General features: G+C 33.5%; 2 protein-coding genes and 1 pseudogene across 2 annotated transcripts; all 3 read left to right on the top strand.

The window, feature by feature from the left end:
- The first annotated feature begins 1053 nt into the window (after positions 1-1053).
- On the top strand, positions 1054-11422 carry LOC125815459 (protein SEMI-ROLLED LEAF 2). Its single transcript, XM_049494934.1, has 19 exons — positions 1054-1202; positions 1571-1645; positions 1726-1841; positions 2430-2544; positions 3211-3339; positions 3477-3524; positions 4722-4906; positions 5041-5240; positions 5737-6020; positions 6088-6237; positions 6606-6995; positions 7114-7263; positions 7448-7526; positions 7610-7734; positions 8173-8364; positions 8529-8669; positions 9350-9493; positions 10549-10755; positions 11028-11422. The coding sequence occupies exons 1-19, from the start codon at positions 1068-1070 to the stop codon at positions 11142-11144; spliced, it is 2982 nt and encodes a 993-aa protein (XP_049350891.1). The 5' UTR covers positions 1054-1067; the 3' UTR covers positions 11145-11422.
- Positions 11423-12634: 1212 nt separating this feature from the next.
- LOC125816769 (GDSL esterase/lipase At5g42170-like) lies at positions 12635-13833 on the top strand (annotated as a pseudogene).
- Positions 13834-17383: 3550 nt separating this feature from the next.
- Positions 17384-22971, top strand: LOC125815923 (ATP-dependent Clp protease proteolytic subunit 5, chloroplastic). Its single transcript, XM_049495497.1, has 9 exons — positions 17384-17595; positions 17694-17807; positions 18746-18863; positions 18968-19060; positions 20018-20063; positions 20204-20276; positions 21094-21128; positions 21224-21312; positions 22512-22971. Exons 1-9 carry the CDS (start codon positions 17477-17479, stop codon positions 22716-22718), a joined length of 894 nt encoding a protein of 297 aa, XP_049351454.1. The 5' UTR covers positions 17384-17476; the 3' UTR covers positions 22719-22971.
- The last annotated feature ends 4022 nt before the right edge of the window (positions 22972-26993 follow it).

Genomic DNA, 26993 nt, shown 5'->3' with positions numbered 1-26993 from the left:
GAGAAAACTATAGAAGGGAAAGAAAAAGGGTATGTATATAGGGGGACCTGACCTGTGTTGGAAGAGGCGACAGACAGTAGAGAAAAAAAAAAGTCTCTTTTAACACAAATAAGTGACCTGACAATCACGTGATCTCTCTCTTTCTCTTCCACTCTACTACTCTACTAACCAGTCTTTGATTCTTGAAAAACCCCATGTTGTTCTTTCCTCCTTTTAAGATTTCTTCCTTAAAATCCACGCGCTTACTTTGTTATTGTCTGGTTTCTTGAAATTGATTTTTTTTCATTGTTTCTTCACTTCCCATTTGTTCTTTCTACCAAAGTTGAAACCTTTGTTGGAGTTCTTGAAACCCCTTTTCACTTCCAAGATCTCCTTCTGTAGTTGAAGGTATGCTAATTTTACTTTTTTTACTAGTTTTTGTTGTGTATATTGTCCTTGTAATTCTTCCTATTCTTGGGTTATTGCTTGTTTTTGAGTTTTGGTGTTATTTTTCTTGGGATTCTTGGGTTATTGCTTCTTTTTGATTCTTGGTGTTTTTTTTCTTGGGATTCTTGGGTTATTGCTTCTTCTTGATACTTGGTGTTATTTTTCTTGGGATTCTTGGGTTATTATTATTTTTTAAATGTTCAATTCTTGTTTTTGTAAGGATGATTAATGCTTCTCTGTCTTGTCATTAATAATCTTGGTTTTCACGCTTTTGGCCTCTGTTTATCAGAAGTTTTTTTACTTTTGTTACCGTTTCTTGTTGGTTGATCGATCTTTCTCTTTACTGCATTTTGATTTTGGCTTGAGTTTTGAGTTGGTTGTGTTGTGTATGTGGCTATTCTTCCTGTTCTTGGGTTTTTTTTTATTCTTGGTGTTATTTTTCTTGGAATTCTTGGTGTTTTTTTCTTGGGATTCTTTGGTTTTTTTCTTTTAAATGTTCAATTCTTGTTTTTGTAAGGTTGATTAATGCTTCTCTATCTTGTCAGTAAGGTTGTGTATGTATGCTATTCTTGGTTGGGTTCTTTTGTTCTACCTATTATCACTGAGAAATTTTACTTGTTTATTCTGAAAATTGAAGGAAAATGGGATTTATTTCACGGAAGTTATTCCCAGCATGTGGGAACATGTGCATTTGCTGTCCTGCTATGAGGTCTCGATCTCGACAACCCGTTAAGCGTTACAAGAAATTGCTAGCTGAAATCTTCCCCAAATCACCAGTAAGTACACTGATTTCAGTTTTCTTGAGGTCTAACTAATACTCCACTTTCACTTGTCCACTTTGAACTTTCCATGCTCATTCAGAAATAATAATTAATATGAATTGTTTACCTTAATACCCATGTTAATTGATGTATTTTCTTAGGTGATTTACGGAATTAAGTAATGCTAAGCGTAAAACACGGAAAAAGATATTTGTCTTTTCGTTGATATGTTAAAAGTGACGTGTAAAAGTGAATGGAGGGAGTAACTGCCTTGTTATGCTTGAGAAGAAAAGATATAAAGAGTAACCACAGTCAATCCATGAATCTGCTTTGTTGGTACTTGTGATAGCAACATTCAATTGCTCTGCAACTTGTGAATGCAGGATGGCTCGCCTAATGAAAGGAAAATAGTGAAATTATGTGAATATGCAGCGAAAAATCCTTTCAGAATCCCGAAGGTAGTGGCTTTCTTCACTGCCTGTGGATGTAATCCCTTTCGGTAAAATTTGCAGCCTTTACACATGCTTTTCTTGATCAGATTGCAAAGTATCTTGAAGAAAGATGCTACAAAGAGCTGCGAAGTGAGCACATCAAGTTTATCAATGTTATTGCTGAGGTGTACAATAAGATGCTTTGCATGTGCAAGGAGCAAATGTGAGTTATTATTTTTCAATAGTTATAACTATCTCGGTGAAGTATAAGAGTTTAAACCCCAAGAGTATTCTCTTGTAGTATTTTCCTGAATATGATAGAATGGAACTTAGTTTTTTCTTCTTCATCCAGCCTTAATACGTTTAAGATTTCCCACGATTATTCTTTAATTTCTTCAGGCACTTTTTCAATCTAAGTGTCAGAATTAATAATTTAAAACATCTTCAAATTACGCACAGACAGGGCATGCCATAATTTTGAGTTTGATATTAGTCATCACTAATAGAGCTGTCCTTACCATCAAGCTGCTGCATGTAATCAATGATTGCAGGTTTACATAATACATATAATTTCATTAGTCCTATATTGTTCCAACCTTCAATATGCTAGCCCTTCGTTAAGTCTGTATTGCAGTTGATATGCTTACCGGTAGGCTGATTCTGTAATATAATGCTTTAGATTCTCATTGTTGGCAAAACCTATGCTAGGTAACTCAGAGATCATTATATTTTGTAAAATGATATCAAGTTGGAGTAAGCCTCCACTTAATCTTCTAGGGATTTAATATATTACCGATTTGTGTGTCTGCAGGGCATACTTTGCTGCTAGCCTATTAGACATGGTTGTTGAACTGCTGGATGACTCTAAGAAAGATGCTGTCAGGATTACTGGTTGCCAGACCCTGACCAGGTTTATTTATAGTCAGGTGATTAATGAAAATATTGATGTATGCAGTTTTGTATAATGTCAAATTCTCTATTGGGGTATCAATTTGGGTGTGTAATGAGTAGTTTATTAATCTAAATATGTAACACAATTACAAAAATACCTTCATTGAGATGTAAAAGAAAAGTTCTTGAATGTCTAATTGCATAATCTTCACACTATGCTGTTCTGGTTGATTAAAGAATCTTTGCTGATTAATTCACCTCAAAAACTTCTTTTGGCTCCAAAAGTGGTATTCAGTATTCAATATTCATCTCTGAGCAACCTCAAATAAATATAGGGGAGTTTAAGCTAGTGTGCTTTTGTTAGATGAAGCCATACTGCAAAACTACGTTATTTTGGTAGTCAAAACTTTTGTCATTGAAGCTAAAGTGTGTTACAATATGCTTGAGTTCTTCCTCTTGTATAGATGAGCATGCCACTTTAGTTGTACAGTGTAAAGAGTCACTTCTTATCATCTTATGTATGTTATCTGAGATGACTATCTTGCCCATGTATGTTTATAGAATTTTTATTCCCCAAGAATCTTGTATGTATAATTATTGCTTCCTAGTTATGGTAAACCCAGAGTCATTCTGCACTAGCTGAAGATTGACATTAGTTTCTTTTATTTGTAAAATTACTTACCATCTTATTTTGGAAGCAGGTAGATGGAACATACACATATAACATAGAAACTTTGGTTCCCAAAGTATGTTCATTGGCACGGGAGACTGGTGAAGAACATGAAAAACGCAGCTTGAGGGCATCAAGTTTGCAATGTCTTTCTGCCATGGTATTGTGAAATTACTTTTATGGTTTGGTCAAAAGCCATTGTTTTAACAATGCTTGCTTTATATTTGGCAGCAATTCTCCTCATACAAGTTTGCTGAATGTTTAGTTGGACCTGAGTAATTGAATCCACCTTTGCAGGTTTGGTTCATGGCTGAGGTCTCTCATATATTTGTTGATTTTGATGAGGTTAGTAGAGTGATCTCTCTCTCTCTCTCTCTCGTACAAGATGTTCTAGTTCCTTAAGTTATTATTCCCTATTTTTGTAAATGTTACATACTCTTCATTTGCCAGAACATATTTCATGAGTCTTTATTGTGAGATTTGATATGAAGGTTTTCTGAAATAGACAGTGATATGTTGTGGATAGTAATGTAAATCTTGTTTCCCATCTTGGGTGAGTTCCTAAGAGTCTCTATCCTTTGATTGTTTGCATTTATTGCTAATCTAACACATCAGTTATTCATGGTCATTGGCTTTCGAGTGAAAAATTACACCAGTAAATGAACTGAAATGTTCATGAACAAACTCAGCAAAAACAAGATCTGTTTGTTTGTTAAACAAGATGAGCTCGAGCTTATTGTATAGCTCAATATTAAATGATCTGAGCTCAGTATCACCTCTTTCCTATTTTTCTTTGTGAATATGAGAGGTCTCCAATTCTTTCAGGGGCATAATCTGTTTTCTCTCCGTCTCTGCATGGGTTTTTTACTTCCCCAAGTCCAAGTGATACAATAGGAGATTAATTATTTCCTCAGTTTCAATTTGTTTGTCCTACTTTCAGTTTCAATTTGTGTGTCCTACTTTCTTTTTTAGTCCGTTTTTAAAAAAATGCCTCTTTCCTTTTTTTGGCAGCTTTTTAATTCCAACTTCCCATGGCATGTTTAAAACCACAAGATTAAAGGGCATTTTGGTACATTTGACCTATTGTTTTTATTCAAAAAATATACTAAAGAAAATGAAATTTGAACAAAACTCACAAATGACTGAATGAGCTCAATGTCTAACTAGTTTCTTCAATGAACTCAATCCAGAGCTCCGCTCAGCTATTTGTTTAGACAAGAAGAGTTGAGCTCAGCTCAAGCTTGAAGGAATTTACTGAATTTGAGTATGTGCTTGACATGTGGCACATGCTAATTGTACCAAGTATGCTGTGCTTGCAGTAGTAGTCAGACCAAGTGCAAGCATCTGGAAATCTGCTTGGGTTGGCTCATTTACAGCTCTAAGAAAAAATGCATTTTCTTGTTTTCTCATTCTAGTTGGTTATTCTAGATTTGCTGACTAGGAATTATCCGTGTATGGATGATGTCTTCTCAGAATGCTTTATATTTTGTTAACAATTGACAACAACTAGCCATCATTGAAGTTCTATATCATCTTGTGCAGATTGTTCATGTGACTCTGGATAACTATGAGCCTGAAATGCATAATGAGGACTTTGAACGAGGGGAGGCACACCACAATTGGGTGGATGAAGTTGTTAGATCTGAAGGAAGAGCTGTTGGTAGTGAATTTGGTCCTTGCCAAATTAGACCCAGACCTGATAAGAAAGATCCATCTTCATTAACAAGGTTTGTGCCGCTAAATCCACTAAAAATTTGGCTTTCTTACCAGATAATCACGACTGCTGCTAATGCATTGATATCTCTTTTAATCACTTTATCTACCTACCTTTTTATCTTTCTGTCTCAAATTGTTTCTACAGAGAAGAAATCGAAACACCAAAAGTATGGGCTCAAATTTGTCTTGAAAGGATGGCTGACCTGGCCGAAGAGAGCAGTACAATGCGTAGGGTGTTAGAGCCAATGTTTGTCCATTTTGACCATGGGAGGCAGCACTGGGTTTCTCCACATGGATTGGCTGTGATGGTTCTCTCCGATATGATCTACTTTGTTGAAAGTTCAGGTAATCTGCTAATATACTGCTTCTTGAACCTTGGTGTCATTATCCCTAGTGTACTGATGTGCCTGCATTGGACAACTTTTCCTCTATCCTTGTCTTCATAGTGGAGTTCTTGGTACATTTTGCTCATCAGTGTACAGCTGCATAACCAGATGTCACTTGTGAAGCAGGTGTTTCTTTGATGGGTTTCCCACTGCATTTCTGTTCAGTATTAATTCTTCTTCATAGATATTCCTTTTGCATGTAGAAAAAGTTACTAGACCTGCTTTTTCCGCGTTGTGTTCTGGGGAATAAGGTAAATGACAAAACACACTGTAAAGTATATTGCTTAAACTGGTGGGTCAATGACTGGTATCTGTTATATCACCATCTAACACTGTAAAGTATATTGCTTAAATACTGTTTTCCTAGAAGTCATCATAATTCTATACATTGATGGCACAAATATTTGAATAGACTTGATGACATCTAAATGTTCTTCATTCTTGTGGATTCTCAGGGAATCAACAGTTGATTTTAACCGGTGTAATTCGTCATTTAGACCACAAGAATGTGGCACATGATCCTCAAATGAAGTCTTATGTCATCCAAACTGCTACTGCTTTGACTCGACTCATTAGATTGGAAGCTAGTCTCTCAGATGTACGATTTGTCGGTGACTTGTGCAGACATTTGCGTAAGAGCCTTCAAGCAACTGTCGAATCAGTTCAAGAGCAAGAGCTTACCTTCAACCTTGCACTTCAAACATCTATCCAAGAATGCTTCCTAGAAACTGCTAAAGGGGTAATTTATGTTAGTTAATGAATGGTTTTGATAGGCTATTTCTGATATTAACAGATTTTTCCCTTAGATTGTTGATGCACGACCACTGTTTGATATGATGGCAATGATGCTGGAGAAGTTGCCCTCTCTTAAAGTGGTTGCCAGGGCTACAATGGGATCCTTGATCATTCTTGCTCATATGATCTCATTAGCATCTGTTGTTTCACGATGTCAGCAGGTAAGTGATTGCCTGCTTTGTCATCCATGTTGGGTCCTCTTACATTGCCAGCTAGCTTGTTTGCCGTAAAATATGTTTTCTCCTTTTTAGCTTTAGGCTTCTCGCACGTTTATTGTCTGTTTTGAGTCATGTCTGAGGTTAATGAATAAAATCTTCACAGAATGTTGGATGTGAATTGTTCTTTTTATGTATTCTAATGGAAATGGATATATTTTCTGCCGTACATGATTTCTTATCTTTTTATGGTAACTGGCAAGTAATATCAATGGGAACAATGAAATTTTCTTGTTGAGTTGAAGTATGTGTCTTCTATATCATTTGTGTTTCAACAAGATTATTTTATATTTCATTATCTTAAATCCTTTTAGGTGTTCCCTGAGGAGCTGTTTGTTCAGCTACTGAAAGTGACATTGCATCCAGACGTTGAAATACGGATTGGAGGACACCACATCTTTTCTGTTCTCCTAATCCCAAGTTCTAACCATATTAGACATGACATAGCCAACCACACAAGGAGATGGAATGCAAACGGCTCATCTACATTTGTGTCAATTACTTCGTTACTTGATAAGCTTCGAAAGGGAAAGGATGGAATTAAGTTGAAGGAAGGACATGTTATTCAAGATGATTTGAAGGCGAGAGACAATGTTGATGAGGAACACAAGCAGGGTTGGGCCGTAAACAATTCACCGAAGTTTCAAAAATTTAGTTCTATGATTGATTGTACAGCCGTATCAGTTGGTAGCTTGAATGAGGGTGTAAGAACATTACTGATTTAACTGATATCACTTTCTTATTCTAGTTTTTCTTTCTTTCTCTTTTTTGCATTTTCACTAATTTCTGGCTCCACTGAAGAATGCTTTTTACTTGATTCAGGAACCATACATTCTGAAGCTAAACAAGGATCAAATTGTCCAGTTGCTGTCAGCCCTCTGGCTACAAGCCAACATGCCAGATAATTTACCTGCAAATGTTGAAGCTATAGTTCAGTCATTTTGCTTGACACTTATTTCTTCACGTGTTAAGGTGAGCATTCAGGTTATTCATATTGTGATGCTAAACACCCCCCCCCCCCCCCCAAATAAAAATAAATAAAAAAACTAAACAAAAAGTCTTGAGTAAACACAATTCCATGCAAGGTTTAAGTGCTTTCTCTAAACATCTTTGTATCTAATCCATGCTCATGGTTGTCAATTTCCTGTTGTTGCAGAAAACCAACAATAACTTACTGATACGCTTTTGTCAGCTTCCTCTATCACTTATGAAGTTATCCCTAGACCCTAATAATGGTAAGGAACTGTATTTTTTGCAACTAATGAACTCATGGTTAACTGCTAAAAGTGAATTACAATTACCTTGTGTCTTCTTTCAGGATTGTTTCCTCCAGCATACCAGCGTTCGCTTCTTGTGTTATCAGCTGCCATGTTAGCATTTTTGGCGAAGATTTATCAGATAACTGACCTAAGTATTATACTTGAAACATTGCGGGATTTTGGTGTGAGTACTCCCTAGGATAAACTTTCATTGATTTCATTTCAAAGTCATGGCTACATGTTCTGTTACTAAGAATTAATGCAAACAAGGCGGTTTGATCTTGCTTTTTTCACTAAAAAGAATCTTAATTGATAAGATATTTGCAACATTATGGAAATAGAAAATACTATTTTTCTGTTGTTGAACAAGTTCTGATTGCTACATTATGGAAACAGAACTGTTTTTCTGTTGTTGGACAAGCTCTGATTGCAACATTATGGAAATGGAAGAAACTAGTTTTTCTGTTGAACAAGTTATGATTGCAATTTTATGGAAGTAAAAGTTTTTACTATTGTTGAACAAGTTAGAAACGACATTTCATCTCTACTACCATGTTTGTTTAACAAATTTGTTATGACATATTTTGTTTGCAATTGCTGTTAAAATCCCCTCCATGTTCAGGTTGATCCTTTTCTGGGTATCAATGATGGTTATCAAGTGTACCTGAAGCCTCACGTAGATGTGAGAAAATATGGTTCTGCAGCAGATAATGAAGCAGCTGTATCATCACTATCAGAATTGCGGAACAAAATTCAAGAGTGTCATGAGATAATAAAGGACATCTTAGTTAAAAGTTTGTCTAGCATTGCAGAGGTACTAGTTGTCTTGAAAATTCAATGTATACTTCGTTATTTCTTAACTTAACTCCGGCTCGCCCCTGCCGCCAAGGGCAAAAAGGAAAATAATCGCAAATGGACTTTTTTTTGTCCCTGGTCCTGCATATTCGTGCTTACTTATTCTTTTGGGGTGTGCCTTAGGTTGAGGCAGATGACATATTCAAGCAGCTGTCGGAGGATTTCACACCTGATGATACTTTCATCTTTTATCTAAAATCAATGGTTGGCATGGATCACGTCCAAATAGGATCACACTCCAGAGATTCACCTTCGTTTGATGAGGTTTGCTTTCCAAGCATTCACATGATTCTTTGTGGCATGACATAGATGCTGGTTTAGTGTTCATCATCATTTAGTATCCCCACCCCCGGTCCAATTTATGTGGCACTTTCCTTTTACTCCCTCCGTTTCATTCTACTTATCCCATGTTGACTTGACACTCCCTTTGAGAAAATATTTATTAGGGGTTTATCTTACGTAATTAATCTTATTAATTATGCTTTGGAAATCTAAATTTGACTACTAGCATTTTATGTAGTTATTTAATGATAAGGGTAATATTGGAAGAAAATGATAATTTTTTCTTGATTTGTTAAAATAGACAAGTAAAAAGAAAAAAAAATCTATTTTAGTATTAAGGGGCAAGTAATTTGAAACGGAGGGAGTGGCATGTCCTTAAAAGAGAATGCCACCTTTTGTTTTTACCCTTAGTGAGATTATTATTTATAGCCACATAAATGTCTGGCTTGTTTAAGACATGAGTTTCAGTAGTCTTTTCTTTTTTAACTATGTGCCCAGTCAACTAGGCCCTATAAAATGGGATGGAGGAAGTTCCAAGCAAATCTGTCCCTATCATTCCCTAGTTTAATGCCAGTGTCTGCTAACAGCTTCCTTATTGTTAATACATGCTCTCATATTCCTGAATCACAACATCTTTATACGTTTATTGTTTACTGGTGCAGGAATGTTATCCAAATTCGTTTGTAGAGGATGACAAAGTAAGTGAATCATCAATTGCTGACATCACCAGATTCGTTCCCAGAATTCCTATGTCTCCATCTCCTTCGATGTCTCATGTTGTGAGCATTGGACAGCTTCTTGAATCGGTAAACTTCCCCACAGGCCACAACCCCTTTTATGTGTCCATCCACATGCATGTTTTCCTTTTGTGTGCCCCTAGAGATGAGCTTGATTGTAGAAGGATAATATAGTCCAGGCAGAATAGTTCGTTAGTTATACACAAGATTTAGGGAGGTGTGACTAATAGTTGATTTTCCTGTTTGATCCGACTATTGCCACATTATTAATGAGAGTGTAAATCCTTTTAAAGAAAAGGAAACATCTTTCATGTACTCAATCACAGAGGTAACTCGCTATTTGCAACAACGTGTCACATACTACTTTAGTGGATGCTGCATGATATCACTTTTCTGCAAATAGATTTCACCTCTTGTAGCAATCTAAAGTTGTGCCTGTTTTGAATTTGTTGCTCAATATATGAAATTTGAAAAATTGTTGAATTTGTCGTTCAATATATGAATTTTTGAAAAGTTGTTGATTACTCCCATAGTTGATCCAACGTAAAAGCAAAGTTTTTCTGAGTGTCAAGTCTCTCTCATCTGAAAGTGTGTAAAATGATGAGTTAAATCTGCCAAATGAGAAAATGTGAGTTGAATCTGAAACAAAATTGTTAAATTTCTGCTTAGTTATGTACTGTCAGTTATATTTGCAAGCTGGTCCTGTCAAGTTTGTCTACAAAGTTAGCTTCATATTTGCATCTGCTGTCAAGTTATATAAATGGATTACATCATCTAATATTATTCTAGGTCCTTTGCCTACTTTTTCTCCGAAAACGGTTTTCACACGTTTTTCCTTGTTAAACAAGGGCAACTTCCGCTCCCTGATTGGTACCTTTAATCTATGACCACTACAGGTGTTTGACATGACTGTGATATAGTTAGGTTTTGTTAAAAATTGAAGCTAGAGACAGATAATACTGCACTGATTATATGAACGAAGTACACGCATTCATAGTTTTGGTTGGTCCAATGTATGAAAGCTGACAAAGCACCAACTTAATGATCTTTTATGCGATTTGAAAGAAACAAGTCAATCGAATAGCACTCTCCTTATTGTTCCTTAAGTTGGTTTCTTTTCTCAGGCACTCGAGGTAGCTGGTCAAGTAGCTGGTTCATCTGTTTCAACTTCACCACTTCCATATGACACCATCACTAGTCAATGTGAATCTCTTGGCACAGACTCGAGAAAGAAACTCTCTAATTGGTTAGCTCATGAAAATCATTGTTCAAAAGCAGCTGGTATGGTGTATCCTGCCTTCCCCGCAAATGGGCCATCTGCACTTGCTAAGGTGATCTTGTGTTAATTGTCTCCTAACTAGATCTTCATGTGTGTTCTTATTTTGAATCCCTCGATAGAGAAAGTTTGAACGCAAATGTGATCTCAGATGATTTACTTTCTCTCTGTTTCCGGTGTAGAAGTTGCTTTTGTTCTTTTTTTCGAGTCTTTAATTATGCCCCTTACTATGTCATCAGTGTACAAGTCTAGACTTGTTGCGTACTTGCATTTGATATTGATATCCATATGGTATGTTTTAACGTCTGTAACTTGTGTTTGCTGCAGATACTTCAAGAAGATGGACCTGCTAAAGGACCTCCGTTATCAAATGAATCATGGCTAGCACTGAGGCTACCTCCTGCAAGTCCTTTTGATAACTTCCTCAGAGCTGCTAGAGGTTAGATCGATGCACGCAATGCAACTGCACCTTAGTTTGTAAATGACATCACATTGAGCTAGTGATCGACTAGTAGGTTTAGCTAACCCTTTTGCTTTAATTCCAACTCTGGAGCTGTCATGCCCCAACTTATCAAGTGTTTGTATTTCTAAGGTGTGTGTTTGTTGTAGCATTGTTGTAAAGTGCAGTATTACTAAGCTGTATTTAATTCTAACTTATGTTAGTCGTCTGTATTTAGGCTTGCTTTACAACTCCAGCTCCTCTGATCATTTCAAATCTCTCTTTACAATTTGGATGGAGTTTTAATTTAAATGAAGTTGTCATATGTTTTTTTTTTTTTTTTGTTTCCCACCTGGTGTTCGGTACCTCCTACTTGGAGCCTGACTAAATTCGGATTCGCGCCGGAAAATCCCATAGGGTAACGTGTTTCCTAACTAAGGTGACTCCATATCCAAGGGGACTTGAACCTGAGACCTGTTGCACTTTCAAGTCCCATCTTCAAACCTTAATTTCATGTTCAACTAACTTTTGGTGTGATATAGCAATACTAAAGTGATTCTTACGAGATCAAATTAAAAAAAATCATTTTGATTAACTTTGTGAATTGTCACAAATAAAAATAAAATAATTTTGTGAATTTTATTTAGTGACTATATCAGAAAATAATTATAACTTCTATTTATAATGTTTGATACAGTCATATATATGTATATTGATATGTGACATTTAAATGTCATATATTACAATATGTAACATTACTCTTTGTACTTTTCTATGTTGTAAATGAAACGAAATTACTTGTTTAAATGAAAATCTCAATTGATTTTCTTATTTCATTAATTAGCTCTTATAAGGAAAAATTACAGAAATCTCACATTTTAGTTTACTTATCACCATTATCTCCTATAAGTTTTACAAATCTCCAAATTCTCTCATTTTCGTGCATCAGATTAGTGTATCTCGCTCATCAGATTAATGTATCAGCGCTTATATTATTGTATCTCGCGCATCAGATTAGTGTATCATGTATAAAATGTACATCATATTAGTGTATCATGTATAAAATGCAATGTATCTTACTTAACGATTAATGTATCTCGCGCATCAGATTAATGTATCAGCGCTTATATTTTTTTTAATATATATATATATGAATAAAATAAGCTGCCATCAGTTTCATGCCATACGCGTACTCCCAATTAATTATCAAGACACTTTTTTTTTAACTTTGACAAACAAATTCTATATATAAGTTTCCTGTTAATTGGTAAACATGTAGAATATATTTTAGGACAATCAATTCATTAATGAAAATCATGAAATCGTTCTCTCATATTTTTCTGCTATTAAGTACTTTAGTTATTTTTAGAGGTGCGAAAGCAGATCTACAACGTGAGTAGTATAATTCCGGCAGTATTTGTGTTCGGATACTGGCAACAACAACTACTTTTTGACGATAGTCAAGGGGAATATTCCACAAAATGGAAAGAACTTTATGGGAGGAAAGGCTACTGGAAGATTTTCTGATGGAAAATTCCCTCTGTTATATTACATAATTTTAATATTGAAAATCTCAGTACTTCAGTTAGTTGACTACTTAATTAAACTTAGATTCGATTTTCATATTTGATAATTATAGTGGAACAATTGAGTTGTTGCCTCCATATCTTGATCCAAAACTACAAGCTAAGGATCTCATAACAGGAGTCACATTTGCTTCATCAGGTTCAAGATATATATGATCCAAAAACTAATGTTTTATTGGTATAATTTCTTTTCTTCCCTTTTTTGTTCAATTTATTTTTTTAGTAATATATTTTTCATTATTAATAAAAAAATTTTTTAATGAAAATACAGTCAGTTCTATCAATTCCAAAACAACTAGAGTTATTCAAAGAATATATTGGAAAACTTAAAGCTATTGTTGGAGAAGCAAAAGCCTTAGAAATTGTGAGCAATAGCCTTTTTATAGTACTCTCTGGCCATAATGACATTCAATTAAATCCACCTTCTATTTTAAACCCATCATATGCTTCTAATATTGTGCAGGTACTTATTTTAATTTGCATACACTAATATATTTTTTGATTTTTTAAATTAATTATATCTAATTGTCTAATTTAATTTTGTTACTGTTTGATAGGAGTTGTACAAGTTGGGGGCACGTAAAATTGGTGTCTTTGGTGTATTACCAATAGGATGCATGCCTCTTCATAGAAATTCAATACTAGAAGAGGACTTCGAAAAAATTGCGTAGATTCTCTTAATGAAAAAGCATACTCGTTCAACAATAAGCTCTCTATTGAGATAAACTCCCTTTCTAACAAATTTCCTGACGCTAAAATGGTCTATATTGACTTTTATGATTTCACGTTTGATCTAATCAATAACCCTACGAAATATGATAAGTATTGTTGTTCATATGATATACTTACTTTAATTTACGTAATACAGTTTGACTGATTAAAATTTATTGTGACAGGATATAAGATTACGAAAAATGGATGTTGTGCTCTAGTTGGGAAAATAGAATTGTTAGCAGCTTGTCCTATTGCATGTTCAAAAGATTATGAATATGTATTTTGGGATGGTTTTCACCTTACAGAGAAAGGCTATAGACTTTTAGTCAATCAAGTTCTCCAGCAACATCTTCAAACATTCATCACACATGACCAAATGATATATTCAATATAATCAACTTATTAATCCTTTTTGAAAAAAGTAGTTCATTTTTGTATTGTATTTCCTTGTTAAAATATATAGTTTAATTTATCAAAGATCTTTGTGATTCATTTGTTCCTATAAGGGGTGAGCTTGCTTTGATTTGGGACATTTCATATAATAAGTTTGTATGGTTTCGAAAAGTATAGTTTAATTAAACAGTTTTTTATATTATTTATCTATGAAATAAATAATTATATATTCTAACTAACATCATGGAGAATACTCGCTATCCTACAGAAAAAATATATTTTAACTTGAATGATAATGTTAAAGTAATTTTATTTATTTGTCTAATAAAATCGATAAATTTGATAATTTTTTTGAGATTTTATGTTTAAAATTAATTGAAAAGAGCCAAACATATCCTTAAACTATTCAAAATATGTCAATTTTACCCCCTTATTACGAAAGAAGTATACATGATGAAGTTTATGTCGTTAACTTTAGATGAAGTTCAAATTTATGTTTAGTTTTTCCTAAAATCAATTGAAAAAATGTACTCAGCTTCACCTTTGTACATACATACTCAATATTTTATTAAAGAAAATCTCTAAATAGTTGAGTGTAATAATTTTAAAATAATTTTTTTTACATAATCTTTTCAACCATCGAAATCTACTATATAAATATTTAAAGACTTACGTATTGTTGCAAGTCAATTTACTTGATGATGCAAAAAATATATAAATTAACAACACACAAAATTTAAATTCCGAGAATGAAAGATTCATTTCCTATCCATATCCTTATTCTTTTTAGGTAATTTTGATGTTCTCGACGTGGTTAAGACATGACCAAATTAAAAATATATATATATATATATTTTTTAATTGGTTCAATCAGTTTCTTAACAAAAAAAATAGACTGAAGAATGATTCTTGCTATTATTTTTTATAATATAAGGATGTTTTTTGCTCATTTAGATATTATAAGGATGTACATTAAATTTGAGTCATAGTTAAGGGATAATTTTAGCCAAAAACTCTTTGTCATAAAGTGAAAAAAATAAGGGATAATTTCAGAGACCTCCCTTCAAGTTTCGCTCTATAACACTCACCTCCCCTGTGGACTACAATATTACGTCTACCTCCCTTATTTTCATTTTCTTGTAACCATTCTTTAAACCTATTTAAAATAAATATAAATTAATTTAGGGTGTGTTTGGTATGAAGGAAAATGTTTTCCATGGAAAATATTTTCCTAGAAAATGTTTTCCTGGAAAACAAGTTGATTTTTGACTTATTTTCTCATTTTGGTTGGTGAGTAGAAAATATTTTCCGGAAAAGATTTTTAGTGTTTGATTTATGAATGATTTTTTTTTTTGAGAAATATCTTTTATTTTTACTAGGGTAGAAAATAATTTTTGAAATTGAAAATATTTTTTAAAAACATAACTTAAATTTTTTGGGGGTGGGGTGGGGGGCTGGTAGGGCTGAAAAATAGAATTTTTGAAGTTGAAAATATTTTTTAAAAACAAACTTAAATTTTTTTTGGGGGATGGGGGCTGGGGGCTGGGGGCTGGTAGGGGGTGGGTGGGGGGTCGAGAGTTGGGGTGAAAAAATAAAATTTTGAAGTTGAATTTTTTTTTTAAAAAACAAACTTAAATTTTTTTTTGGGGCTGGTGGGGGGAGGGTGTTGGTAGGGGGTGGGTGGGGTGGGGTGGGGTGGGGTGAAAATAATGAATTTTGAAATTGAAATTATTTTTGAAAAACAAACTTAAAATAATTTTTGGGGTGGTGGTGGGGGGGGGCTGGTAGGGGGGGTCGAGGGTAGGGGTGAAAAAATGAAATTTTGAAATTGAAAATATTTTTTTAAAAACAAACTTAAATTATTATTTTTTTGGGGGTGGGGGGGTGGGCTGGTAGGGCGTGGGTGGGTGGGGGGTCGAGGGTAGGGGTGAAAAAATGAAATTTTGAAATTGAAAATATTTTTAAAAACAAACTTAAATTATTTTTTTTTGGGGGGGGGGGTCAAGGGTAGCGTGAAAAAATGAAATTTTGAAGTTGAAAATATTTTTTAAAAACAAACTTAAATTTATTTATTTTTGGGGGGGGGGGGGGCTGGTAGGGGGTGGGTGGGTGGGGGTCGAGGGTAGGGGTGAAAAAATGAAATTTTGAAATCGAAAATATTTTTAAAAACAAACTTAATTTTATTTTTTTAGGGGGTGGGGGGCTGGGTAAGAGGTGGGTGTGTGGGGGGGGGTCAAGGGTAGCATGAAAAAATGAAATTTTGAAGTTGAAAATATTTTTTAAAAACAAACTTAAAATTTTTTTGGTGGGGGGTGGTAGGGGTGGGGTGGGGGGTTGGTTGGGGGGCTGGTTTGAGGGTAGAGACAAAATAAATTGATTTTTTCAACAATTTTTTTTTTAATTGAAAGTTGGAAGAGAGTTTTGGAAAATGTTTTCCTTAAATTTTGAAAGGAAGTCATTTTCCTTAAATTTGAGGAAAATGAGTTAATTTGGAAAACATTTTCCAAAACATTTAACCCAACCAAACATGAGAAAATTGGAAAACATTTTCCGGAAAATGTTTTCCTTCATACCAAACACACCCTTAGATTTGACAATTTTACCCTTCTATATACTAATTTCTTCATATTTATAAATATTATATAAATATAAAATAACTCATTTAACAAATACTGTTATCGAATCGTTCTTATCGAATTTCTCTCTTGGGGAGTTCATTTTTATCTTCTATTTTTGAAGAAATTGTTGCCGAAAAATGATGGGTTATTGTGGGGAAACAAATCATCAGTGATTTGGTAAAGGTGAAATGGAGATGAAGAGTTAATATTTGGTGAAAATGGTGGGTCAGTTTGAATGAAGACTTGATCTTTATTTGATAAAAAAAAAAACATGTAGATAAATAATATATATATATATATATGTATTTATGATTATTTACTTTTTAAAGTATTTGTTAAATGAGTTATTTTTTTTATATAATATTTGTTAATATGAAGAAAATAATATATAGAAAGGTAAAAATGTCAAATCTAAATTAATTTATATTTATTTTAAATATGTTTAAAGAATGGTTACATGAAAATGAAAATAAGGGAGGCAAATGTAATATCGTAAATCACAGGGGAGGTTAGTGTTATAGAGCGAAACTTGGATGGAGGTCTCTGAAATTATCCCAAAAAATAAACTTAGACGTAAAATCAAGAAGAAATTTTTACAAATTCTATTTTTCTCCAAAAGATCGAGAACTTTATTAACTCCTAATTATTAAAAAAACTTTATTTAATACAAAAAAAAAACTTACGTATTATTTTTAGAAACTATAAATTTGATAAGATTCTGAAGTTGAGTTACTTTCGTTTCGTTTAATTTTTTGGATTTTTGTCCGTATAATAAATTAAAAATACTGAATAATAAGTAATTGAATAATAGAAACATCTGCTCAACATCTAATGACTATTTGGTGAGCGGCGTACGTTAATTGGATGTATGCTAAATTGCGCTGAGAGCACCGCTCTATATCTTTCCAAGCTCGTCGTTCTCGTTATTTGTTTACTCCAACACTCCACTCTTTAAATTGCCCCAAAAACCTATCTTTTCTTCTTCGTCTACTCCAAAAAAAAAAAAAACAAATCCAAGAAAAAAAAATGGCTCATTCTTGCATAGCCACAACTTCCTCTCTCACTAAATTCAATTCCTCAATTTTTCCATCTGATTCTTGCAATCTTTCTCCCATATCTCTACAATATAAACGTCTTTCCTTGAGGTACTGAAATGGGTTTGTATCTTTTTACTTGTATATGTCGCTAATACTGAGTGTTTCCCTTAAAGTTTTGATTTTTTGTGTTTTGGGTAATTACCCAGGAATGGGAAAGTGAAGAATAGGGGAAATAGCACTGTCAATGTCAAGGCTGTGTATTCTGGAGCTGACTGGGATTTAGCAAAGGCTTCACGTTCTTCAGGAATTTGGTCTATCAGGTTCTTTTTCTTTTTCTTCCCCCCACCCCCAAACCCAATCTTTAAGGGTCTTGGTTGAATTTCTTGGTAAATCTTGAAACTTTTTCCATGTTTCGTTAGCAAGAAATTGTCTAATTTAAGAGTAGGAAGGATACTTTTATTGGTTGTTATTGTTAGCAAGAAATTGTCTAAATCTTGAAACTTTTTCCATGTTTCTTATGGTTGATGAGTGGATAAGGGGGAGTTAGGCATAGAATATCTTGGGGTTAGGCCCAAATTTGGCTAACCAAGTTTAGACACTGATAAGAAGATGTTAATTTGACTTAATGGGTAGTACAATATTAGTAGTAGAACAACAACATATCCAGTGTAATCCCGGGGTCTCGTAGGGTAGTGTGTACGCTTACCTTACCCCTACCCCTACCATGGAATGTATCGAGTTTGTTTCAGATAGACCTAGTAGTACAATAGTAGTAGTAGAAAAAGGGAGCATTATTGATGTCAAAAACATCACGTAGAAGCACAAAATTGAATAGTGAAATAAATTTTGAATTCTTGAAAGTCATGAAGGTTGCTTGTTAAAAAAAAGTATATAATAGGATTGTTAGTGGTGTCAAACATTTTGCGATATCCCATATGGCAAAGTTCATATCAATTGAGACAGAGGAAGTACTACTTTAATCTGTATTTTCATTTATCTTCTTAAAAAGAATCTTGTAAGTTACCTGAAAAGTAGATAGAAGGGTGTTTTCTTAGGTCATTTTATGGGATTTTTACAAGGAGTAAATGATCCAGTGTTTTCTTAGGTCATTTTATGGGATTTTTACAAGGAGTAAATGATCCAGTTTTTATGGACTTGTGGAACACATAAGTTGTAAGAATTCATTGTTGATGACTTAGTTGCTTTGTCATCTTATCTGTTATGTCTTATGCTTTTTCCTTGTTATTGGGTTTTGCAGAGATGACGTGCAAATACCATCATCACCTTATTTTCCTACATATGCCGCCCAAGGTCAAGGACCACCGCCGATGGTACAAGAGCGATTTCAGAGTGTGATCAGCCAGCTCTTTCAATATGTAAGAATTTGTTTCTTATGGTAGATTTAACATTCATCACAAAGTCACAATGTACTTGCTAAAATTTTAATTTCTGTATTATTATTATTATTATCATCTTGTAGAGGATCATACGATGTGGTGGAGCAGTTGATGATGATATGGCTAATGTCATAGTTGCTCAGCTTCTTTATCTTGATGCTGTTGATCCCACAAAGGTATATTTTCAAGAGTGCACTTGTTTTCATCGGATAGACTTTGGTTAAAATATTAAATGTTTCAATTTCAAGGAGATTCTGCATAAGGCAGTCCTTTGGTAGTATATATCATCTTTTGTATTTGTGAATATTAATCCATCGCATTTGTTTGGCTAAATATGATCTGTCTAGTGTCTACTGCTTAATTGCTTGAGCAACTTGTGAATTTCTTTCCTCTTTTTCATAATGGAATATTTTTTTATTTTATTTTTTGATAACCGAGAAATCCGTCCGTGACCTGCCCTTTGGACCAATCACAGCCTTCTAAACTCGGTGGATAATGCCCCCCCCCCCCCTCTACCCTTCTCCACTTAAATACCGGGCTTCGCTTTGCATGGTGTGGGGCTTGAACCTGTGACCTAAGCCACAAATCCTCCACCTTTTGCCACTTGAGCTAGGCCTTGGGGGCTTCATAATGGAATTTTCAGCATGTCATGTCATGTCAATTGACATGGCAAGAATAACTTATATGCTTGAACTAGCCTACTGAGGCCGCAGTGCCCCAGTTGTGCATGAACCAAACGAGTGAAGAAAGGTAAGGCCTAGGTGGGAGACGTGTGAAAATTCAACCTTTTCCTCTCTTCTCTTGGTCTGTTCTTACAGACTGATGTAGTCGGCAATCCTTATACCATGATTGTATGAGGCTTGCCCTTTGATCAGCTTCATATTAAATGAATAAAACCTTGCTTTTTTTTTAACAAGAAAGCATACACAGATGCTGCTATGGTTTTATAATTATTATGCAGCTCTGCTTTTCTTTTGACATTTGCTTGTGACTTTTGCAGGAGCATTCCTTTTCAGTGTAGCTTTTAATTCTAAAACTGTTTTCCCTACTTTTTTTAACTACATCCTTCTATTTATATGTTTTACACAGCTTTCTTTTAATTCAACTGAACACCTCTTTAATTTACTACACAGGACATTGTTATGTATGTCAATTCTCCAGGAGGGTCAGTAACAGCAGGTACGACCAAGTGTTTCCGGTCAATCTCATTTTTCTGCTGTTTGCCATAGTTTTTTCAGCTTTTATCGTAGTGTTGAACTGTTATAATCAGATTTTATGGTCTACTTTAATGCATGGTTTCGATACCATTATTATCTCAGGAATGGCCGTTTTCGATACCATGCGACATATTCGACCTGATGTCTCAACTGTCTGTGTTGGACTCGCTGCAAGGTACCTGATTGATTACTGTGTAGCTTTGTGTTCCTCTTAGAAGATTATCTTTCATACATTGTTGCTTGTGATGCATATTTATGTGAAAAACACCTTTGCTTAACCCATGATAGGACTACATAGCTTTCCAGCGTAGGTTCTTTTATTTGCTTATTTATTTGATTAACTTTCCAATTTCTTTCATTTATTGGCATTTTTTGCAGCCTCTCCTTTCATTTAGGTACTTCACACTCCTCGATACTTCACACTTCTCTATTTTGGTGCAAAAGTTCACCAATATAAGCTTCTTTTTTACCCGGAATATAGGGGAAATATTTGAAAATGTTGGGATTGGATTTGCTGTTCCTTCTTCTCTTCCTCTCTCCTTAATTCTTCCATTCCTCCTATTGTCCCTTTTAAGCCCTGTTCCTATACTGTGCCAGTTCACTTGATCCCAATTTCCTGAGGACTTCCTTGCATTGGAGAAGTATACAATGTCGAAGAAGTTAGTCTGATATAATTTTATTATGTTTGTTTGTATAATGTGTTATTTGATACTATTTCCATGTTGATGTTACATCGCTTTTACGATCCACCTATCTTTCACGCAACTATTTCCTAACCTTCTTATAATTAGATGGGTGAGTGGTGGAACAATTTACAAGTTTATTTCAAAAAAAGTTTTTGTAATTTGAGATTTCATATTCAGTTATAGGTGGGAATATATGGAATTTGTTTTACCTTTAGTAACCTAAGGTGATTACCTTAGCCTTTTTCTTTTTTTCATGGAATAAAGAGATTATCTTGCTTAGCTAATTTATGTTTTGCGGCACTGCAGTATGGGGGCTTTTCTTCTCAGTGCTGGCACTAAAGGTAAATTGAATAGCTGATTCAAGGCTAAAGTAACTTTCTTTGTCCTATGCTTCTAGTTTTTGCTCTTAACTTTTGATGTTGTTATCACCCTGAAGGAAAGAGATATAGCTTGCCAAATTCAAGGATAATGATTCACCAGCCTCTTGGTGGTGCTCAAGGTGGTCAAACTGATATAGATATACAGGTAATAACTCACTCTATTGTATGCCACAGTTTCTTTTTTTAGGATGAAGTTGTATGCCACAGTTTCTATTTACTTATTTTCTTGCATTTGGAATTTGTACGTAAAAAATGTTATCCTTGAAAGTATTTGTATACAATATAGACAAATACTATGGGGGTGGGGGTAAGGGAATGGGGGCTACAAGGGTGGGGTGAAGATGAGGTTTGTTTTGGGGGAAGACACAATCAATGTGGAATGCCACTGGTAGAACTTGTTTTCCCTACTTCCACTAAGGAAGTCATTTTCTATACCAAACACACCCTTGGGAGTCGGTATTTGTGATATAATGGTCTTACAAAGTATGTCGTCTGATTTAAACGTTCCATTCTAGAATCCCCTAGCCATCCTAAAAAGATATGCTAGAACCCCCGTCCTGACTATTTATTTTTTTTAACATTCTACTCAATGTGCTGACAGATAAAAAGTGCATTTAACAATGCACTAAAAACCTATGAACAATTTCCAGTTTTGTGTTTCTTAGTGAATACAAGTGGTCCTTTATAAGGTAAAGGATCCATTTCTAAACTTCACAGGCCAGAACCACTGACCCTTGAAAAGCAAAAATCAGTCTGCACAAAGTGTTTATGGAGAAAAGTACCTGTGGATGACTTGTCCCAAAAAAAATGCATAGAAATAGTACCTTTGAATAATGGAAACTTCCAAGTAATTTTCCAGTTCTTTGTATATTTAGAGAATGATATAATACAATAATATGATCATCAATCCCCAAACATAGTGGGTATGATTATCAACCCCTTGGGATTATTCCCATCCAATTCCATAAAAAAGCTAATCTTTTGTAACTGTTCATTCAGAGAATGCTTCTAGTTTAGAAGATATTCCCAACTTGTTTGGGGATTGAGACAAAGTAGTAGTTGTTGTTGTAGGTAGTTTAGACAATTTTGCGATGATTTAAGTTAATTTTCCAATATTCCAGCTTAGCTTGTGTACACTAGTTAGTCAGAGCTTATAGAATTTTGTTTCTCCCATGGAATAACTCAAATGTGGAACTTCTCTTGGATAGGTTAATAATTTGAAATAGTTATGCTTAGAAGCTGAGGCACACACAAATGCATGCTTTTTCGTGTATAACTTTAGTATGCTTAGATTGGTAAGGATGAAATACTTAGAGCTAAATCAATGCTGATAATAATGTCCAGGCTAATGAGATGTTGCATCACAAAGCAAATTTGAATGGTTACCTTGCCTACCAGACTGGTCAAAGCCTTGATAGGATTAATCAGGATACTGATCGTGATTTTTTCATGAGCGCAAAGGAAGCTAAAGAGTACGGGCTAATCGATGGTGTCATCATGAATCCAATGAAAGCCCTTCAACCACTTGCAGCAGCTGCTGAACAATCATAGGAAGGTTAATTTTCTCCTTATCATTTCGCTGTCACCTGGATTATTAATACTCTCAGATTGTAATTGATTACACTAAGTTTTGGGTAGACACAATATTCCTGCTGCCAGGAGCAAATGTACGCCAATTTTTACTTGTTCATCAGAGTTACAGTTGGGAAAGAGTGTGTGTAATGTACCTGCCCGAATCTTATATAGACGTTTTCGCTTAGGTCTTGATATTTGTCTTTAAAAGTAATTTACCCCTTTTTGTTCATGTTGTTGTGTTTCTTGAAGAGCACTGATTTAGTTTGACTTGTTCATTTATCAGCAAGTGTATTAATCTACAATAATATGTTGTATGTTTATCTTAGTACGAAATGGCTAGCAAAAGTTAAAACATGTTTAGGATAAAGTTGAATGAAATGAAAAACGAGAGAATAACATAGATCCATATTTTGCGGAATGGAACCTTAATTTTCATGTAGGGTCGGTCCTTCATTTCTCTTTTTATTCAAACATCAAACATACCTACGCTGTCTTGTCCTTAAGTTTTCATGTAATCCACCCAATTTCTTGCAGGTTCTATCACCCATGAATCAAACTAAGTTTGGTACGAACGAAAATATTTTTCATGATTGATAACTAAATAGAAAATATTATTTCAAAAAAATATTTATATAAATGCAGTCAAATGCTATTAATAAAGTTTATCTTTTTCTATTTTCATAGGAAATGTCATTTTTTTTTTTTTAAGAAATTTATTTTTCTATAAAATATATTTTTCAAATTCGTAGGGAACGCTTCCTCGGGCCTTATGCGGCATGAATCGGACTTCAATGCGGGTATCAAATACAATTGGAAAAAAAAGAAAAGGAAACTAAGCAAATACTCCATTAAAGCAAAATAATTACAAACATATACTCTTTCATTTATACCCATTAAATAATTCCACTATATACCCCCAACTAATTTCGCTTAACTGATATTAAATCAATATCATATAATGTATTGATATCATTAAGGCGATAATTTCGCTTAATTGATACGAAATCAATATATATATATATATATTGTATTGGTATCATTAAGATTTCTTGTTCAGAAATTATTCATATATACTCTTATAGTATCATTGACTAATGAGTAATTTGGACAAATAAAAAGGTACAAAGGGAATACTAAATAACAATTAATATGGTAAAATTAGCATATCAGTCATTGTTTCTATCAGTTACACGTAAAATTTAAAATGGACAAGTAAAAATGACAAGGACTCAGGAGTATTAAATTTGATTAATCTTAGTACCCACACTTTAATTATGAGGAAAACACAGAAAGTAAATCAGATTCGTCCGATGTTGGGACCTAACACTAAACCAATACAGATTTTCTTTTTCAATATAAAAAAGTGTTGGGGCCTATTATCATATTGGAAGCTAGCTTGCTAGATTTATATAACTAAGGATTTATTTATTTTTAATATTAGAAATTACTGAAAGACAAATAGTTTAGTGAAAAGAACATGTGCTATCTACGAACCCAATCATTTGATAACCAAATTAACACATTCTTTGTTAGACTAAATATAAATCATTTGTTGGCTAAGTTATCAAATCATGTTTTCGGACAAAAAGGGAGGAGAATAATGACTTTCTTTAAAGTCAAAGATTTGCTTCAACTTTGGAGATCACACTTAATTAGTGCTACTTTATCTTAATTAATTGAAAAGTAGAGTTATACTATGAAATAATTAAAATGTGCGCAAGATAATACTATAAACGTCGTTATAATCCAAATAAATAATATTATATGAAGTGTATTATTGCTTGATGTTACAACTAGAGATTTAATTATTATATGGAAATTATTCATTTCTAGTTTAGTTATTATATTAATGTAGCATTTAAAACAAAAGGGGATGGGAGTTCTAACCTAAATGTAATTAACTTACATAAAAAAAACAATAGTAATAACATACTGATCAATATAGAGCTACGGTTCGGAAAGAGTGGATGTGTGCAGACCTAATTTTTATTTTTAGAAAATATATAGATAAGTTATTTTTTATAAAGCTCAGCTAAAAAAAATTATTGGATGAACAATCTTTGTTTTAACCCTTAACCATATGCTTGGCAACTTTTGATAAAGAGAGTTTCCCTTTAAACAAGACAAATTAGAATTAGTTGAATGAATGAATTTCGAATATTATACTATAAACACGTACACACAAAGCAAACAATTATTTAAGACATATTTGAACATACAATCTGGAATTATGATTTAAAGTTAAAAGTATACATTGTTTTGATATGTAATTCAATCTTTTAAATTAGTATTTTTTTTTTCTATAAATATGAAAATTCATAACTTATTAAAATTTCTCCAATTCTCATATAATTTTATTAAATGATAAAATCGTAATTCGTAAATAGATATCAAAATATCCTAAAATATTGTAATAATAAATCACATATCTTCATATTTCTTTTATACTATACGAAATGGTTTGGATAGCGAGCAAACAATCCCACTTGAAATAAATTGGTGGGGACACCCTATACCCATGGAAAGAAGTAGTAGAAGGAAAGAGAGAGAGAAGCAATAAATATAATGAGGACAATAATTCTTAACTAAAAAGATAACACATATGAATGGAGTAAATTCGTAAATAGATATCAAAATATCCTAAAATATTGTAATAATAAATCACAGATCTTCATATTTCTTTTATACTATACGAAATGGTTTGGATAGCACACGAGCGAACAATCTCACTTGAAATAAATTGGTGGGGACACCCTATACCCATGGAAATAAGTAGTAGAAGGAAAGAGAGAGAGAGAAGCAATAAATATAATGAGGACAATAATTCTTAGCTAAAAAGATAACACATATGAAGAGAGTAACTAAGGTTTTTAGGTTTTATGAAGACTAGTACTTCCAACTTGTGTTAAGTATTTTCTTTTGCAGTAATGTCTGCCTTTTGAATGACTCAACACAAGCCTTTGCTTTGGCCTTTGTGTGATCAACAATCCATCAAACAATGCAAAAAAGTGACTCACTTAATTTTACCACCTTGGCCTCAATTAACACACACACACAGCGTATTGTCACCTCACCTCACCTTCTTTTCTTTTTACCAAAACGCCTTCCCACTAATTGACAACTCATGTGTAAGAGTAGTTTCGGGTGGAAATAAATTATTTCGAAATAAGTTATTCTATCATGTATATGTGATACTTATTCCATATTCCCATTATTATGACTCAAAATGGTGAGATAAAACAATTCTACATTTTATTCTAGAATTATTATATATCTCACATCAAACAACTCTTAAGTACTATACTCAAGAGGTCATTTGGGGAATGGGGACGAGATAAGAAAGCATATTTCATGGACTTGGAACTACTATTAAGAAAATAAAATTAGTAACAGATAAAATTTCATAGCTAAACAATAAAATTTTACACTAATCTCATTTTAACTATGGAGTATAAAAAAATTCAATTAGCTAATTAGAATTATTTAGCGATAGATTAGTGAGGGACCGTTGAAACTTGATTACTCTAACTTAATTTTCTTTCAAAACTTGATCAAGCACCTCACTTTTGTCTTTCTAAAACTTACCGGTACCGATACCGTTTCAGCCTAGGACAAAGTTTAACTTGCAAAATCAATTTAATCGTAGTTGTAAAATTATAACTTGCCATATTAAATATGAATTTGAAAATTGTACAGATCCAACTAACTTGAACTCGCAATAGTAAGCTAAATAAAGGCGGTAACTAACATCTAAACTAACTACACGATTTTCAGATAAAATTTCAAAATAAAATATAAAATAATTTTATTTAATTATATATATTAGTTCAACTCAAAATTAACTTACATTACTTATAATCAAAGGCGAACCCAGGATTTGAAGATTTCAGGTGCATCAATATTATCTTATTTCAAATATGAGCTCTAAAATAAAATAATAAAATAAGCGTTATAGCTAGATTCAAACTCAGGTCTCGTGGGTGGTTCATCTAGCTTGTACTAACAGCACAATGTCAAACTTATACTCTTCATTGGTGCACGATAAATTATATCATAATTTATATCAGTTTCTTAAAATAAATATATACTTATATATTTAATTTTTTTTGAAGCTAACGAATACATGTACCTCCTCTATATTCTTATTTATCTCGTCTCTAGGTAACGTAGTGGAGTTGGAGATTAATTGAATTGGGAGAGTATAGATGCCTCACTAAAAATGAGCATAAGGTACAAGGTGTTACTGTTCGG

Source organism: Solanum verrucosum, unplaced genomic scaffold, assembly GCF_900185275.1.
Source record: "Solanum verrucosum unplaced genomic scaffold, falcon-dt-bn FXZP01000261.1, whole genome shotgun sequence".
NCBI classification, from domain to species: Eukaryota; Viridiplantae; Streptophyta; class Magnoliopsida; order Solanales; family Solanaceae; genus Solanum; species Solanum verrucosum.
This window is presented reverse-complemented; position numbering and strand designations above follow the sequence as displayed.

Excerpts from the sequence above, each read along its gene's own strand:
- LOC125815923 (XM_049495497.1), top strand. The coding sequence starts at position 17,477 with ATGGCTCATTCTTGCATAGCCACAACTTCCTCTCTCACTAAATTCAAT. Across the intron at positions 20,277-21,093 it reads TGTGTTGGACTCGCTGCAAG|TATGGGGGCTTTTCTTCTCA; the intron begins GTACCTGATTGA and ends GCGGCACTGCAG. Across the intron at positions 21,129-21,223 it reads TCTCAGTGCTGGCACTAAAG|GAAAGAGATATAGCTTGCCA; the intron begins GTAAATTGAATA and ends ATCACCCTGAAG.
- LOC125815459 (XM_049494934.1), top strand. The coding sequence starts at position 1,068 with ATGGGATTTATTTCACGGAAGTTATTCCCAGCATGTGGGAACATGTGC. Across the intron at positions 5,241-5,736 it reads CTACTTTGTTGAAAGTTCAG|GGAATCAACAGTTGATTTTA; the intron begins GTAATCTGCTAA and ends GTGGATTCTCAG. Across the intron at positions 8,365-8,528 it reads GTTTGTCTAGCATTGCAGAG|GTTGAGGCAGATGACATATT; the intron begins GTACTAGTTGTC and ends GGTGTGCCTTAG.